The 18,444-nt window shown below is 35.3% G+C and overlaps 1 protein-coding gene across 1 annotated transcript in view; it reads left to right on the top strand.

Moving 5' to 3' along the window:
• LOC127845199 (vacuolar protein sorting-associated protein 53 homolog) overlaps positions 1-18,444 on the top strand; it is a 55,878-nt gene that overhangs the window by 16,388 nt on the left and 21,046 nt on the right. Inside the window, exons 5-11 of the mRNA XM_052376000.1 lie at positions 5,663-5,782; positions 6,008-6,086; positions 6,901-7,044; positions 13,742-13,884; positions 15,404-15,542; positions 16,133-16,258; positions 16,835-16,926. Of these exons, the coding sequence (XP_052231960.1) occupies positions 5,663-5,782; positions 6,008-6,086; positions 6,901-7,044; positions 13,742-13,884; positions 15,404-15,542; positions 16,133-16,258; positions 16,835-16,926 (843 nt within the window). The remainder of the gene's footprint in view (positions 1-5,662; positions 5,783-6,007; positions 6,087-6,900; positions 7,045-13,741; positions 13,885-15,403; positions 15,543-16,132; positions 16,259-16,834; positions 16,927-18,444) is intronic.

Here is an 18,444-nt window from a genome sequence, read left to right as displayed (position 1 = left end):
GTAAAGAGCGGTCCGTCTAAAATGCGTATATGACTCATATCCGCGGATATGACCGAAAAGTGCAGATATGGACGAATATAAGCAATATCGACACTTTTCTGCAATGTTTATTTCAATGTTTAATGAAAAATACACAATATGTATTAAATACACAAGGTAAAAATATCTTATATTTGATTGTTAATATATATTATATTTTATTGGTACGTATAAAAATATGCATGTTATTTCATTTATTCAAATGAACACAGGATATCGTAGTGCTACATTTAAATGTTTCAAGAATGGTTATAACCATTAAAGTTGCGCTGTTATTGAAAAGCAATGCATGTCCCGGTAAAATTTTAGATTTTTCGTTAATATTTCAACAGTTCATATTCAATATCCCGATAAGTAATAATATGAAGCCTATATGTTTAAGATTAATATTACAGCTGTTACATTCACTTATAAAACATAATATTAACGAAAAATTTAAAATTTTCAATAACATCGCAACTATGATTGTTATAATCTTTCTGGAAACATTTAAGTGTAGCGCCACGATATCCTTTGTTCATTAACCAGGTTTTCCGAAGGAAAAAACTGGTTATTAGATTGGCGAATGCGGGCGGGCTAGCGGGCTGGCTGGCTGGCGGGCTGGCGGGCGGGCGGAACAAGCTTGTCCGGGCCATAACTATGTCGTTCATTGTCAGATTTTAAAATCATTTGGCACATTTGTTCACCATCATTGGACGGTGTGTCGCGCGAAATAATTACGTCGATATCTCCAAGGTCAAGGTCACACTTTGAGTTCAAAGGTCAAAAATGGCCATAAATGAGCTTGTCCTGGCCATAACTATATCATTCATTATGAGATTTTAAAATCATTTGGCACATTTGTTCACCATCATGGGACGGTGTGTCGCACGAAAGAATCACGTCAATATCTCCAATGTCAAGGTCGCCACAAATAAAAATAGATTTAAAAAAAACAACTTACAAAGGGGGTTAATTTTGTTTGTTCATTTCATAAGTTCAGTTTGAGTTTTCTCCCTTTATCAGATTTTTTTTTCACAATGAAAACCTGGTTTTGTGACAATTTTGTCCCTTGTTTGAATAAATAAAATGACGTGCATATTTGTACGTACTTATAAACTATATATATATATAGGATATTTGTTTGATTCGGTGGATTATCGATTTTAAAGTGATATTATGGGCATTTTTAACCAGGTTTTCCGGAGGAAAAAACTGGTTATTAGATTGGCGAATGCGGGCGGGCTGGCTGGCTGGCTGGCTGGCGGGCGGGCTGGCGGGCGGGCGGAACAAGCTTGTCCGGGCCATAACTATGTCGTTCATTGTCAGATTTTAAAATCATTTGGCACATTTGTTCACCATCATTGGACGGTGTGTCGCGCGAAATAATTACGTCGATATCTCCAAGGTCAAGGTCACACTTTGAGTTCAAAGGTCAAAAATGGCCATAAATGAGCTTGTCCGAGCCATAACTATGTCGTTCATTGTCAGATTTTAAAATCATTTGGCACATTTGTTCACCATCATTGGACGGTGTGTCGCGCGAAATAATTACGTCGATTTCTCCAAGGTCAAGGTCACACTTTGAGTTCAAAGGTCAAAAATGGCCATAAATGTCCCTTGAGATATAACCTTCATATTTGGTATGCATGTGTATATGGACAAGGCCTTTCCATACGCACAACAATTTTGACCCCTGTGACCTTGACCTTGAAGTAGGGGTCTGCGTTTAGGTTTCAAAATCTGCGTTTAGGTTTCGGAAAATGCTCTTAACTTCTATGTCCCTTGAGATATAACCTTCATATTTGGTATGCATGTGTATATGGACAACGCCTTTCCATACGCACACAAATTTTGACCGTCCGTCCGTCCGTCCGTGTGTCCGTCCGAAAACTTTAACGTTGCTCATAACTTTTGCAATATTGAAGATAGCAACTTGATATTTGCCATGCATGTGTATCTTATGAAGCTGCACATTTTTAGTGGTGAAAGGTCAAGGTCATCCTTCATGGTCAAAGGTCAAAAAAAAATATTCATGTGCATATCTCCAATGTCAAGGTCGCCACGACTAAAAATAGATTTATTTTAAAACAAACTTACAAAGGGGGTTAATTTTCTTTGTTCATTTCAAAAGTTCAGTTTGAGTTGTCTCCCTTTATCAGATTTTTTTTCACAACGAAAACCTGGTTTTGTGACAATTTTGTCCCTTGTTCACTGTTGAATTGAGCTAAAAAGAATTAACAGGTCAAAAGATTTAGTTAAAATGTGGTTACTGACCAATTATCTTCAACTCATCTTGCTACCAGTTGTTAATAAAAATTTATATAATATTTGATATTTTACATGACTCACCCACTCCTCTAAGCTGAAATGATCTGTAAAACAAAATAGTGTCTTTCTGTCTTTTGAACGAATCTTCACTAAAACTAAATTAAGATTCACATCGTAAATCGAATCATTTCTGTCGTCAGTTTCAAAATGAAAGTACGGTTAATATTCAAATGCATTATTTTTTCTTTCCGGGATATTGTTTTAGTAAGTTGATGCTGCATTAACAAATATAAGTGTATATGAAGTGAAAACACCAAAATTAAACAACGGTGGCCATAGACACCTATCAACTGTTAGATGCCCATAATATCCCTTTAATTCACAAGTGATCATATAAATAATAAAATATATTTTTTCAATGATCACGAGTGAATTAAAATCTATATTCCACCTAATCCAACAAAATGTCTTTTTTTATTTTATGCTTTTTTCACAGTTGTTATACATTTTTTAAGAGTTTAACTAAAGATTTTCGCTGGGATAATGACGTCATTTTGTCCAAAAAATGACGTCATTTCTCAGTAAAAAGTGAAAATTATCGATAATTTTCACTGTTAATTTTCACTGTTTGAAACAGTTAAATTATCAGTTTTCATTCACTGATATTACTCAATAAACCGCCGGAAAGCAAAAATAAATAGTAACAATCAAATACACAATATGTATTAAATACACAAGGTAAAAATATCTTATATTTGATTGTTAATATATATTATATTTTATTGGTACGTATAAAAATATGCATGTTAGTTCATTTATTCAAATGAACACAGGATATCGTAGTGCTACGTTTAAATGTTTCAAGAATGGTTATAACCATTAAAGTTGCGCTGTTATTGAAAAGCAATGCATGTCCCGGTAATATTTTAGATTTTTCGTTAATATTTCAACAGTTCATATCCAATATCCCGATAAGTTATAATACGAAGCCTATATGTTTAAGATTATATTACAGCTGTTACATTCACTTATAAAACATAATATTAACGAAAAAATTAAAATTTTCAATAACATCGCAACTATAATGGTTATAATCATTCTGGAAACATTTAAATGTAGCACTACGATATCCTTTGTTCATTTGATAAAATGACGTGCGTATTTGTACGTACTAATTAACTATAATATGTAGAGGATATTTGTTTGATTCGGTGGATTATTGATTTTAAAGTCATATTATGGGCATTTTTCACTGTTGAATTGAGCTAAAAAGAATTAACAGGTCAAAAGATTTAGTTAAAATGTGGTTACTGACCAATTATCTTCAACTCATCTTGCTACCAGTTGTTAATAAAAATTTATATAATATTTGATATTTTACATGACTCACCCACTCCTCTAAGCCGAAATGATCCGTAAAACAAAATAGTGTCTTTCTGTCTTTTGAACGAATCTTCACTAAAACTAAATTAAGATTCACATCGTAAATTTAATCATTTCTGTCGTCAGTTTCAAAATGAAAGTACGGTTAATATTCAAATGCATTATTTTTTCTTTCCGGGATATTGTTTTAGTAAGTTGATGCTGCATTAACAAATACAAGTGTATATGTAGTGAAAACACCAAAATTAAACAACGGTGGCCATAGACACCTATCAACTGTTAGATGCCCATAATATCCCTTCGAGTGATCATATAAATAATAAAATATATATTTTCAATGATCACGAGTGAATTAAAATCTATATTCCACCGAATCCAACAAAATGTCTTTTTTTATTTTATGCTTTTTTCACAGTTGTTATACACTGTTTAAGAGTTTAACTAAAGATTTTCGCTGGGATAATGACGTCATTTTGTCCAAAAAATGACGTCATTTCTCAGTAAAAAGTGAAAATTATCGATAATTTTCACTGTTAATTTTCACTGTTTGAAACAGTTAAATTATCAGTTTTCATTCACTGATATTACTCAATAAACCACCGGAAAGCATAAAATAAATAGTAACAATCAAATATAAGATATTTTTACCTTGCTTAAAGTTATTATAGCACTACAAATATAGATCCTTTATTTGATAAACCACATTCGGTGATTTTATCATATTCGCGCATTTGAAATCATCATTTATTTTCAAATGAAAAATGCCACTTGAAACAGTGACATTTCAGACAATAGTTACTGCATTAATAACATTCAGTGTATTTAAATAAATTCAACATTTTGTATTCAAATAAAAATATAACCAAGGAAAAGTAACATCATTTATTACTTGTGGTCTGGCGATAATCGGCCCAAAAATACTTAACTATTTTCTAAAGCATATTGTATATCTAAATACTTAAGTTTTGAGACGACATCAAGAATAATAATACATTCAGTATATTACATGTATATAAATATTATGTAACCTTATACAACAAAACATGTGGTGTCGGCGTGGTTATATTGTTTGTGGTGTGTAGCCCTAAAACAATCTTCTGGCACTTTGTCATGTTCGCGGATATGAATTTAGAGTTGGAAAAATGATAATGTCTATTAAATTGTTATATTGTGAGACAATACAAACATATTTAACACATATTGTGTATTTTTTATTATTGAAATATTGATTTTAATATTGAAATAAACATTGCAGAAAAAGTGTCGATATTGCCTGTATTCGTCCATATCCGCACTTTTTGGTCATATCCGCGGATATGAGTCATATACGCATTTTAGACGGACCGCTTTTTACCCGGGATACTCATGATACATACCCGAATGGGAGACAACTTATGAGTTATGAAAAGACTGAATTTGCGACAACGTTTTATGCACATGCATAAAGCCCCATTTTCCCAGAGCTGTGTTGATATATAAAAACACATTAAGGTGAATTTGTTAGTTTTCATACTGGAATTGAGTTTACCTGATGAAAGATTATTATACTTGATGGCAGTGAGTTTAACTTTTTTTTAATGTAAATGCTTATATTTCAAAATGACAGTAATCATAGAAATGACTCATTGAGAAAGTTTCCTGGTTTTCATTTTAATGTGAAACACTTTTAAAGTATATTTTATTAAGGAAAATTCATGCCTGCAATGTAGGTGTCTCATGTCATTTACATTTACATCTTAAACAATATGACCTATGGAAAAAAAGAAACCTTATTTCATCTTATAATTTTGCAAATCATTTTACATGTATATATAACAGTAATGCTTTGGGAAAATGGGGTATAATGTACGTAAAGTGCAGTCAAAAACTATGCTTTCCGCTTGTTCGTTTAAAGCAAGTCTCTTCCAAATGAAAATCCAGTCCAGTTGGAAAGTGTTGTCCCGGACTGCACAGGCTAATCTGAAACCACTTTAACGCACATTGATTGCAGGTCTCTCACAAGGAAGCGTCAGTACTTTGATGTGGCCAATCTCCTTCAGGGTGTACTCAATGTCCTGGAACACTTCCAGCCCTACATGGCCATACCCCAGATCAAGGAGCTGGCGGACAGGTAAGCACTATTTGCCAGAATGTTTCACATACACTCGTTCTTATTATCAAATTCCATGCAAAAGAATATAAATGATTTTTTTTTTTCAAGTAAAATCTTACTATAATACATAACACTATCATATCACAGTTCAAAGAGCTGTACCACAAAGGTCTGCTATGATGAAAAATGTAGGTCAGCTAATTTTCTGCCTCTGATGTAAAGGTGCTTGTGTTTGGTATTCAGAGTGAGGCAGATACAGACAGAATTGGGCGGACAGATCATATCAGACTTCGAAGAAGCATTCCAGGGGTCTGGGGCAAAGGTCAGTTGTATAACAATGGGCCAATGCACAGGCTAATCAGGGAAGACGCTTTGCGTATTTAGTATTTTTTATTCAAAGAAGTTGCTTGTTAGCAAAAATCTATTTCAGGCGAAATGTCATCCTTGATTAGCATGTGTGCACTGCACATCTGTGATGACATTTATAGCACATACATTTAGCCCACTTTTCTAAGAATGATGTTCACAGTTATCTTCATTGACATTTGTAGAAAACATAATAAATTTGATATTGGCTCCTGGTTTCTATACAATGAAGCGACAGTTCTTAACTTGTAAATAGCGTGTTCTAGTCAAAATAGTGCCCTGAAATAATTTTTTTTATAAACATGACCATATCAAAGGTCAATTTTTACAATTCCTGTCTCAGCCATAGCTTTGCCATAAATTTATTGATTTTAAAATAACTTTTGCACAAATGTAAACCATCACAAGACATGTGTCGCGAGTTACACTTGTCTACCTACTTTATAGGGGAAGGTCACACTTATAGGTCAATAATCAAATTTCAAAGAAAAAGTGGAATATAGGGGTCTCTGTGCCCTATGTACATTTTTATTTACTTACAATACAAAATCAATACGCCTCCTTCAGAGAAAACTGGGCTTAACATATGGCGTGAATGATTGCCCAGGCTAATCAGGAACGCCACTTTCTTTTTTTGACTGAATGTTTGTTTTAAATTGATGTCCTTTACACAAAATATACATTTTAGGTGTTGTTCTAGGACAACATTTTACTCTCAAGCCTTAAGCCCAGTTTTTTCAGAACCAAGCTCAAATGTTTTCATATTTCAGTACGGCCCTGGTAACCAACGTCAGTTGAAGGAGGCATGTTTTGTCGTAAACATTCTCGACCCTAAAGTGAAGCGCGACCTGCTGACCTGGTTTGTCAAGCTGCAGCTGACTGAATACCTTGTGCTGTTTGGGGAGAATCAGGATGTAAGAGAATCGCATGGGATACGTTTTACAACAGTAAAATAAAGCCTGGAAAAATGGGGTATAATGCATGTGTGTAATGAATGTATCGTCCCAGATTAGCTTTTGCAGTCCGCACAAGCTCATCTTGAACAACACTTTCTGCCTACACTTGATTTTGGTTAAGAAGAGATTTTCTTTAAACAAAAACTTCCATTAAAGTGGAAAGTGTTGTCCCTGATAAGCCTGTGCAAACTGCCTAGCCTTACCTTGGATGACACTTCCCAATTGCAATGAGCCCAGTTTTCCCACAAACAGGCTCAAATTACACATTTCTTATGTTCACCTTCTAGTGTTTTATCCAGGTCCCATTGGCAAGGGGCCGTTCCACACCTCTTTTTCACTTTGCAATAATGTCCTGTAAAAAGCAAATCTCTATGTGCCCTTTTTGTGATAATTGTTATGGCTCTTAACTAGAGCCCTTTGTCACAAGGTATGTTGCATCATCGATTTTTTTCCATCTTTATAAAGTACCGGTAAACAGCAGTTTCCCCATAAGAAAAAAACTACAAATTTCCCAATTGCTGTCAAAAAATTCCAATTGAAGGAAACTAAATTTAGTTTTCAATTTAAAGTGCTTGGGAGCAAAAAATCAAATACACCAATTCCCCAATATGAAGACTTCAGGACGTGAATTTTCCCAATTTATGGGTGTTTTGCGCACAATTTTCCCAATTGGACTGGTACTGGTACTTTTCCTAGTTGTGCAAAAAAATCACTATACGTTGTATTACATGTATATGGCAATTCAGGATTTTCACAGGCCCCCCAAAAAATTTACCACTTTTTTACTATGTAAAAAAACGTTTTTAGCTCATCTATTTTTTGAAAAAAAATTATGAGCTATTGTCATCACCTTGGCGTCGGCGTGGGCGTTTGCATCCGGTTAAGTTTTGCGTTTAGGTCCTCTTTTCTCAGAAAGTATCAATGCTATTGCATTCAAACTTGGTACACTTACTTACTATCATAAGAGGACTGGGCAGGCAAAGTAAGATAACTCTGGCGTGCATTTTGACAGAATTATGTGCCCTTTTTATACTTAGAAAATTGAAAATTTGGTTAAGTTTTGTGTTTAGGTCCACTTTATTCCTACAGTATCAAAGCTATTGCTTTCATACTTGCAACACTTATTAACTATCATAAGGGGACTGTGCAGGCAAAGTTATGTTACTCTGACTGGCATTTGGACGGAATTATGGGCCCTTTATACTTAGAAAATTGAAAATTTGGTTAAGTTTTGTGTCTTGGTCCACTTTACCCCTAAAGTATCATAGATTTTGCTTTCATACTTGGAACACTCGCAAACTATCATAAGGGGACAGTAAAAGGACAAGTTGCATAACTCTGGTTGTCATTTTTACGGAATTATGGCCCTTTTTTGACTTAGTAACTTTGAATATATGGTTAAATTTTGTGTTTGGATCCACTTTACTTCTAAAGTATCAAGGCTATTGCTTTCAAACTTCAAATACTTTCATGCTATCATGAGGTTACTGTACCTGGCAAGTTGAATTTTACCTTGACCTTTGAATGACCTTGACTCTTAAGGTAAAATTATTAAATTTTGCTAAAATTGCCATAACTTCTTTATTTATGATTAGATTTGATTGATACTTTGACTCTTACCTGACATACCACAATAGACTCCACCCAAACCATCCCCCGTGCCCTCCCCCCCTCCCCCCCCCGAACCCCCCCCCTAATTTTTTTTTTTTGAAGATCATCTCACAAATGACCACCACACCCTCACACTATTATACCCCCCACCCCCCCCCCCCCAATTTTTTTTTTGAAACAGTTTAAAAACACAAATATTTTTTTTTTTTTTTTTTTTTTTTTTGAAATACCGTCCAACCATTAGCACCCAAGAATCCCCCCCCCCCCCCCCACCCGAATTTTTTTTTGCATTTTTTTTGCATTTTTTTCCCGCATTTTTGGAAGATAATGTAATAAATGTCCACACCCCACACTATACACCCCTCTTCACTCCACCTCTCCCTCCTTTGTGATTTAAATTGAGAGTCCCTTCACCTTTAAAAAGAAAATAGATGAGCGGTCTGCACCTGCAAGGCGGTGCTCTTGTTACATTAATGTCTTTGGCTATATTATTACTTGTATACATGTTATAGTACCAAAGATACAAGAAGCAACTTCATATGTCATAATAAGCTTTATTGTCCCCTACCACTGAAACCGGAGGGGACTTATGGTTTGCGCTCTGTGTGTCCGTCAGTATGTCAGTCAGTCAGTCTGTCACACTTTTCTGGATCCTGCGATAACTTTAAAAGTTCCTAATATTTTTTCATGAAACTTGAAACATGGATAGATATTAATATGAAGATTATGCACGTCATTTCATTTTGTTCCTACATCAAAAATTCTGGTTGCTATTAGAGCTGCAACGATTCAAATACAGCTCGATTCAATTTCGATTTCAGACACTCCAATACCGATTTTTTCGATTTGATTCTTTTTCAAACCTAGTTTTATCATATATTCACTCTTCTGCCTCAAAATAAACATTTCTGTTCAAAAGTGTCGCATAACCTAGATATCTTGGGCATTTGTCAAATTGTGTGTTTGTTTGATATAGTTTGGTTGGTTCAACAGTGTTTTAAAAACTGTTGAAAGTGTGTTAAATTAACATTTGTAAGAAATATTTTGCAATTATATTTTGCAAAGAAACTGCCAATTGTCTTTCAAACTATGTCAATATTTCAATAAAACACATAAAAAAGAATAGCAAATTAGGACTCAATTTTAATATAAAAAACTTATGACTATAAGATTGTGTTGAATACACAATAATATAAAATTAAATAAATAATCATAAGAACATCTGGAATCAGTGGAGTGATAGTACTATCACTATTATACTTATATCCAAAACCGCTACAAGCATATGTCTACCATTGTGCCGTGACAGCATCACCTGTTACCTGTAGGACAAAGCACATTCTCTAATAAACTTAACAAATTCCCAACAGAGACAGAACTACTTTTCTGGCTGGTGACTTGAGTAGTTGCACTTGTGCTACCTCTTAGTCTTGCTAAATCAACGTTATGTTTGTATCTGTGAAGCACAGTTTACACTTTGCTTTATCGGGAGAGCTACCATCCCGAAACCCAAAATACTGCTACACTTTTGATTTTAGCTTCTAAGGCGCATCTGATAATTTCAATTTGTCGGCCACAACTTGTTCAGCTATTTTGAAGCTTTTTCCGAAAGTAGACCGTAACGCGCTTTTTGATTCGATGACTAAAGTAATAAGCAGCCAATCGCGCGCGTCGTTATTACAGGTAAAGATAAAACTCACACCTTTCCGTATCAAATAGTCAGAATACAGCGAGCTTTACGTATCTATGTATATATATGACTATATGTTAAAGAATCGAATCGAATTTGGTAGGTTTGGTATTGTAATCGAATCGACGTATTTTGAACCTATTTTCGATGCATCGGATCAAATCGTTGCAGCTCTAGTTGCTATGGCAACAAATATAAAAATAATAATCTGACAATGGTGGAGTTTTACCGGTAGGGGACCATATTGCTTGACAATAGTCTTGTTTATATATCATATGAAGCATTTTTGCAAATTACGAACAACACATATGATAAAAATAATCAAATATAACATACGAAGGTCGCCCTGTTGTAATGGATATGGTGTCTGCCTAGCGACCGGGAGGTCATGGGTTCGATCCCCACCGTGGGAGCGTTCTTTAGATCTCCCCCAAAGACACCAAGTACTGGTTCTAGGCCCAGGAAACGGACTCGAGAGCATTTATATAAGCCTTATGCTTTCGATGCAATCAAGCTTAAATAAATAGGTTTAAACTACATATAACATCAACATTCATGAAAAAGTATGCTGCATAAATGTTCATGAATTATGTAATTAATGAACATCTGAAAAATGAAAAGACAAATCAAACATCTAAACATCAAAGAAATCCATTCAAATGAACACTTTCATAATTAATTGGTTACATTAGGTAATTGGTTACATTAGGTCATTCTCTGCTTATGACACTCTTAGAATTCTTTTGTTTTATCCTGCTCTAATTATCGTTCTAAATGATTGTTCACAATCGTATACAGTGACCATTAATCTAATAATTATTCACATGAAACTTTTAAGTCAACTGCAGCACAAACATCGTCTGTGACGCTAACACGCATCAATGGTTTCTGTTTTGCAGTCTGACCTGTGTGTCGCTTATGAACATAAATGAATATTTAAAACTGACAGAGGCTGGCCACTTATGTTTCGGCCACTTTTGTTTGACTTGCAGTTTCTTTTTTGTATGGGATTTTCGAGACAAATATTTTTTAAATGGCCTGTTATAAGATTGTGTTGCATATTTATGAAATTTGTATTAAATACAACATAGAGGATCAACAGGGAATACCCGCAATTAATAAAAGGTGTTGTGCAGCAAGTTAACAAGCTTATATTTTCAATATCAGCCTAGCTCTCTGAAAAAGGGGCTTAATGCATGTGCCTTATGTTATGCCAGATTAGCCTATGCAGTCTGCCCAGGCTTATCAGGGTCAAAACCTTCTGCCTAAACTGGATTTTCACTAAAAACAGACTTCCTTTTTACAAAAAATACCTAAAATGTGGTTAAACTAGGACAACATTTTACGGACATGCATTAAGCCCCATTTTCCCAGAGTGTGGCTCATATATTCTAGGTAGCCCTGTTCATATATTATAGATAGCCCTGTTCATATATTCTAGGTAGCCCTGTTCATATATTATAGGTAGCCCTGTTCATTATATTATAGATAGCCCTGTTCATATATTCTAGGTAGCCCTGTTCATATATTATAGGTAGCCCTGTTCATATATTATAGGTAGCCCTGTTCATATATTATAGGTAGCCCTGTTCATATATTATAGGTAGCCCTGTTCATATATTATAGGTAGCCCTGTTCATATATTATAGGTAGCCCTGTTCATATATTATAGGTAGCCCTGTTCATATATTCTAGGTAGCCCTGTTCATATATTATAGGTAGCCCTGTTCATATATTCTAGGTAGCCCTGTTCATATATTATAGGTAGCCCTGTTCATATATTATAGGTAGCCCTGTTCATATATTATAGGTAGCCCTGTTCATATATTATAGGTAGCCCTGTTCATTATATTATAGATAGCCCTGTTCATATATTATAGGTAGCCCTGTTCATATATTCTAGGTAGACCTGTTCATATATTATAGGTAGCTCTGTTCATATATTCTAGGTAGCCCTGTTCATATATTATAGGTAGCCCTGCTCATATATTATAGGTAGCCCTGTTCATATATTCTAGGTAGCCCTGTTCATATATTATAGGTAGCCCTGTTCATATATTATAGGTAGCCCTGTTCATATATTATAGGTAGCCCTGTTCATATATTATAGGTAGCCCTGTTCATATATTCTAGGTAGCCCTGTTAATATATTCTAGGTAGCCCTGTTCATATATTATAGGTAGCCCTGTTCATATATTATAGGTAGCCCTGTTCATATATTATAGGTAGCCCTATTCATTATATTATAGGTAGCCCTGTTCATATATTATAGGTAGCCCTGTTCATATATTATAGGTAGCCCTGTTCATATATTATAGGTAGCCCTGTTCATATATTATAGGTAGCCCTGTTCATATATTATAGGTAGCCCTGTTCATGTATTATAGGTAGCCCTGTTCATATATTATAGGTAGCCCTGTTCATATATTATAGGTAGCCCTGTTCGTATATTATAGGTAGCCCTGTTCATGTATTATAGGTAGCCCTGTTCATATATTATAGGTAGCCCTGTTCATGTATTATAGGTAGCCCTGTTCATATATTATAGGTAGCCCTGTTCATATATTATAGGTAGCCCTGTTCATTATATTATAGGTAGCCCTGTTCATATATTATAGGTAGCCCTGTTCATGTATTATAGGTAGCCCTGTTCATATATTCTAGGTAGCCCTGTTCATATATTATAGGTAGCCCTGTTCATATATTATAGGTAGCCCTGTTCATATATTATAGGTAGCCCTGTTCATATATTCTAGGTAGCCCTGTTCATATATTATAGGTAGCCCTGTTCATATATTATAGGTAGCCCTGTTCATATATTCTAGGTAGCCCTGTTCATATATTATAGGTAGCCCTGTTCATGTATTATAGGTAGCCCTGTTCATATATTATAGGTAGCCCTGTTCATATATTATAGGTAGCCCTGCTCATATATTATAGGTAGCCCTGTTCATATATTATAGGTAGCCCTGTTCATATATTATAGATAGCCCTGTTCATATATTATAGGTAGCCCAGTTCATATATTATAGGTAGCCCTGTTCATATATCATAGGTAGCCCTGTTCATATATTATAGGTAGCCCTGTTCATATATTATAGGTAGCCCTGTTCATATATTCTAGGTAGCCCTGTTCATATATTATAGGTAGCCCTGTTCATGTATTATAGGTAGCTCTGTTCATATATTCTAGGTAGCCCTGTTCATATATTATAGGTAGCCCTGTTCATATATTATAGGTAGCCCTGTTCATATATTATAGGTAGCCCTGTTCATATATTATAGGTAGCCCTGTTCATATATTATAGGTAGCCCTGTTCATATATTATAGGTAGCCCTGTTCATATATTATAGGTAGCATGGCTGGACAAGATAGACCGGCGCTATGCATGGATCAAGAGGACCCTGGTGGACTTCGAGGAGAAGTTTGGACACCTGTTCCCAGTAGACTGGGAAGTCAGTGAGCGAATCTGTGTTGAGTTCTGTGATTTAACCAGGTACAGTGGGGTTCATAGATATGAGCTGCGCTTTGGGAAAATGGGACTTAATGCATGTTCATTAAGTGTTGTTCCATACTAGCCTGTGCAGTCAACAGTTCCATATTAGCCTGAGCAGTCAACACAGGGTAATCAGGAACAACACTTTCTGTTTTTATTGAATTTTTGGTTTAAAGGAAGTTCTAAATGAAAATCACATTCAGACTGAAAGTGTTGTCCCTGATTAGCCTGTGTGGACTGCACAGGCTAATCTAGGATGACATGTAAAGCGCATGCGTTATGTCGGTTTTCTCAGAAAGGGTCTCAAATATTTATTATGATACTTTATTATGCCCCCTTGCAAAGTACGTGGGGTAAGTTGCTTTTTACCTAGCCATTGTTGGGTCTTATGGTTTGATTTATAGACCAATTCATATACACATCATGATATCTAGGGTATGCTTTGACCTATAATCGTGCAATTTGTATGAATATTACATAAAGAGAAAATAAGACATCTCTGGATTTGTAGATTGACATGTTAAAGTTCAACTTCAACTGGAGTTGTAAATGACATGTAATAGAAACAATCAGGGATCACATAAGTTTTGGTTTTGCAGGTCAGTGATTGATTGCATTTTCGAAGGACAGATTACTGAAATTCTGTCTGACTATTGTTCTTCTTGTTTATACACAACGCAGGTTTTATGGCCCAAAGAGCAGTATATGTTTGACTGTTGGTAAATCAGAGATGCGTGAATACCTCGATGTTGTCCCTACTGATCAATAATTTGATTGGTTTTTATGCCCCCGGTAGGGTGGCATGTAGCAGTTGAACTGTCCGTCAGTCAGTATGTCAGTCAGTCTGTCTGTCCATCCAAAAAAAACTTTAACATTGGCCATAAGTTTTTCAATATTCAAGATAGCAACTTGATATTTGGCATGCATGTGCATCTCATGAAGCTGCACATTTTGAGTGGTGGAAGTTCAAGGTCAAGGTCATCCTTCAAGGTCAAAGGTACAAAAATAAAATAAAATTCGAAGCAGAGTTCTCATGAAGCTGCACATTTTGAGTGGTGGCAGTTCAGGTCAAGGTCATCCTTCAAGGTCAAAGGTCATTTTTTTATTTTTTTTTTCAAAGCGGCCCAATAGGGGGCATTGTGTTTCTGACGAACACATCTCTTGTTCAGAAGTATGTTGACTGTGTCATACTTACCACTTGCATTGGTCTTTATGGTGTACTTCTCCACGATGAAATCACGGCCAGCCACTTTTGAGACTGTTAACAAAAGCCAGCTGTAATCTTTTCATGTATTTGCTGTATTGGTTTAATTTATGTATGTTACGTGACATAGTAAATTGTTCAGTACACAATTACAAGATTGCGTTTCATTAATGGTTCCATAGATGAAATTTCACTGTCTTTAAAAATGTGAAAGAATAGTGCAGTAGTATTAATGATAACCACATTTTGTTCTGTCCTTTGATTTAACATTTTGATAAGAAAATTCGTTTCGCTTATACTTCCCTTTTACTTCAGGAAGGAGTTACAAAAGATAATGGGCAAGAGAAGGATTGAAATCGATGTGAAGTTGTTGCTATTTGCCATACAGAGAACAACCAACTTTGAGACTCTCATATCTAAACGTTTCACTGGCGTCACTATTCAAACAGCTGAAGTAAGGATGAAATAGACCTGTTGGAAATCTTCCACTTTAATGTTTTTTCTTCTTAATATTAAGGTAAATTAAGGAAAAAAAGGAAGTAAAAAAAGTTTTAAGCCATAGTTCAAAATGATAAACTTGTTATTTCAGTAAGGCCTGTTCATAGATGCTAAAGCAACATTTATTTATTTATTTTCAAAGTATTTCACTTATAAAAGTATTCTTCCAAAAAAAAAAACGAATGTTTGGGTCAGCTATTCAAAATTATGCATCTTAACAAAATAGTTCCATAAAAAATGTCACTATTATTTAAGTCTCCATTTTGGACAGTTGGCTTTTATACATGTACATAAAATGTTCTCCCAGATTATCCTGTACAGTAAGCACAAGCTAATCAGGGATGATACTTTCCACCATAACTGGATTTTTTTTTAAGAAGAGACTTCCTTTAAATGAAAAACTTACAATAAACGTGGAAAGTGTTGTCCCAGATTAGCCTGGGTGGACTGCGCAGGCTAATCTGGGATGACTCTTTAAGCCCATGCACTATGCACAATTTTCCTATAGCACAGTTCAGTAGTATCCACAACACTTCTGTCTAGCAGGTGAAGCCGGTCCCTAGCAAGCAGGCCCCTGCTCGGAAACCCTTTGGGGACCAGGGCTACCCGGAGGGCAGCAATCCCTTTGAGGAGGAGGAGGCCCCCAGTGGGGAAAACACTGAGGAACAGAAGGTAAGGAACAGAACAGAAAAACGGAACAGTTTATGAAGACTCACACATAAGTACATCTTTTTAAATGCAGATCATGTATAGTTATGTCACAATTCACTCTACTATAATAGTTAGCCAAATCAATATAACAATTTATATGTATAGTAGATAAGTAGATGAATAGTGAAATTTCAAAACAAAATTCCATGAAATTTCGAAATAAAATTCAATGATATTTAGAAACAAAAAACGAAAAGAGAACAACAATGATTTTAAACAAGAGAAACATAATAACTTTAAAGCCAGGTGAGGTTGTAGCTGCATTTAACTGAAAACTATTTGTGTCAATACCCTTTAACATTTTGCAAACAGGCTTTATTTGTGAGGCTTTCTGTGGGACAATGAGGCTTAAAGCAGTTACGTAAAGGGTGGTCCCAGATTAGCTGTGCAGTCTGAGTAATTTTCATGCTGTTCAGGTTTATTGCTGTTTGCTTCTCATCAGCACTTGATTTTCTAAGGGACTACAAACGCCTAAAAATGTTTATCTGAGTGGTCAAGGTTTAACAGAGTTTACATGATACATAATCACCCTTTCAGACAGCGACCAAAGCTGTTGCCTCACCGTTTATAGGCATCATCTCAAAGTGTTTTGAGGCCCACCTGGACGTCTATATAGAATCACAGGACAGGTAGGGACATCTATATAGAATCACAGGACAGGTAGGGACATCTATATAGAATCACAGGACAGGTAGGGACATCTATATAGAATCACAGGACAGGTAGGGACATCTATATAGAATCACAGGACAGGTAGGGACATCTATATAGAATCACAGGACAGGTAGGGACATCTATATAGAATCACAGGACAGATAGGGACATCTATATAGAATCACAGGACAGGTAGGGACATCTATATAGAATCACAGGACAGGTAGGGACATCTATATAGAATCACAGGACAGGTAGTGGGGAGTTCAATTGATCTTTTTCTGCGAAAACTGGGCTTAATGCACATTTGCAAAGTGTTGTCTCAGATTATAACTTCGAAGTATACTGCAGATAGTTACATATCAGCTTTTATATATATATATTGCACATAACTACATTTGAAGGATTGCAGATAGCTCAGTGGGAAATTGTTACGGACATGTCATTGACATAAATAAAAAGCCCTTTACATGTTTAATAAATGATCATCTAATTGGTCTTATTGTAAACTGAAATGATGATTGATGTAAAAATGGGGCTTAATGCATTTGCTTTAAGTGTTGTCCCGGAGTAGCCTGTGCGGCCCACACAGGTATATCAGGGACGACACTATCCCAATAAACTGGATTTCTGCTTAGAAAATAAAAGTGGAAAGTGTCGTCCCTGATTAGCTGTTGTGGACTGTGCAGGCTTATCTGGAATGACACTTTTTACGCACATGCCGCACTAACTTCCGTTTTTAGCTCATCTATTTTTTTTTTAATTATGAGCTATTGTCATCACCTTGGCGTCGGCGTCCGGTTAAGTTTTGCGTTTAGGTCCACTTTTCTCATAAAGTATCAATGCTATTGCATTCAAACTTGGTACACTTACTTACTATCATGAGGGGACTGGGCAGGCAAAGTTAGATAACTCTGGCTTGCATTTTGACAGAATTATGTGCCCTTTTTATACTTAGAAAATTGAAAATTTTGGTTAAGTTTTGTGTTTAGGTCCATTTTATTCCTTAAGTATCAAAGCTATTGCTTTCATACTTTCAACACTTACTAACTATCATTAGGGGACTGTGCAGGCAAAGTTATGTAACTCTGACTGGCATTTTGACAGAATTATTTGCCCTTTATACTTGAAAATTTGGTCGAGTTTTGTGTTTTGGTCCACTTTACCCCTAAAGTATCATAGATATTGCTTTCATACTTGGAACACTCGCAAACTATCATAAGGGGACAGTAAAGGACAAGTTGCATAACTCTGGTTGTCATTTTAGGGGAATTATGGCCCTTTTTAGACTAAGTAACTTTGAATATATGGTTACATTTTGTGTTTAGATCCACTTTACTTCTAAAGTATCAAGGCTATTGCTTTTAAATTTCAAATACTTTCTTGCTATCATGAGGGTACTGTACCTGCCAAGTTGAATTTTACCTTGACCTTTGAATGACCTTGACTCTCAAGGTCAAATTATTAAATTTTGCTAACATTGCCATAACTTC

The sequence above is a fragment of the Dreissena polymorpha genome, chromosome 1 (genome assembly GCF_020536995.1).
Source record: "Dreissena polymorpha isolate Duluth1 chromosome 1, UMN_Dpol_1.0, whole genome shotgun sequence".
NCBI classification, from domain to species: Eukaryota; Metazoa; Mollusca; class Bivalvia; order Myida; family Dreissenidae; genus Dreissena; species Dreissena polymorpha.
This window is presented reverse-complemented; position numbering and strand designations above follow the sequence as displayed.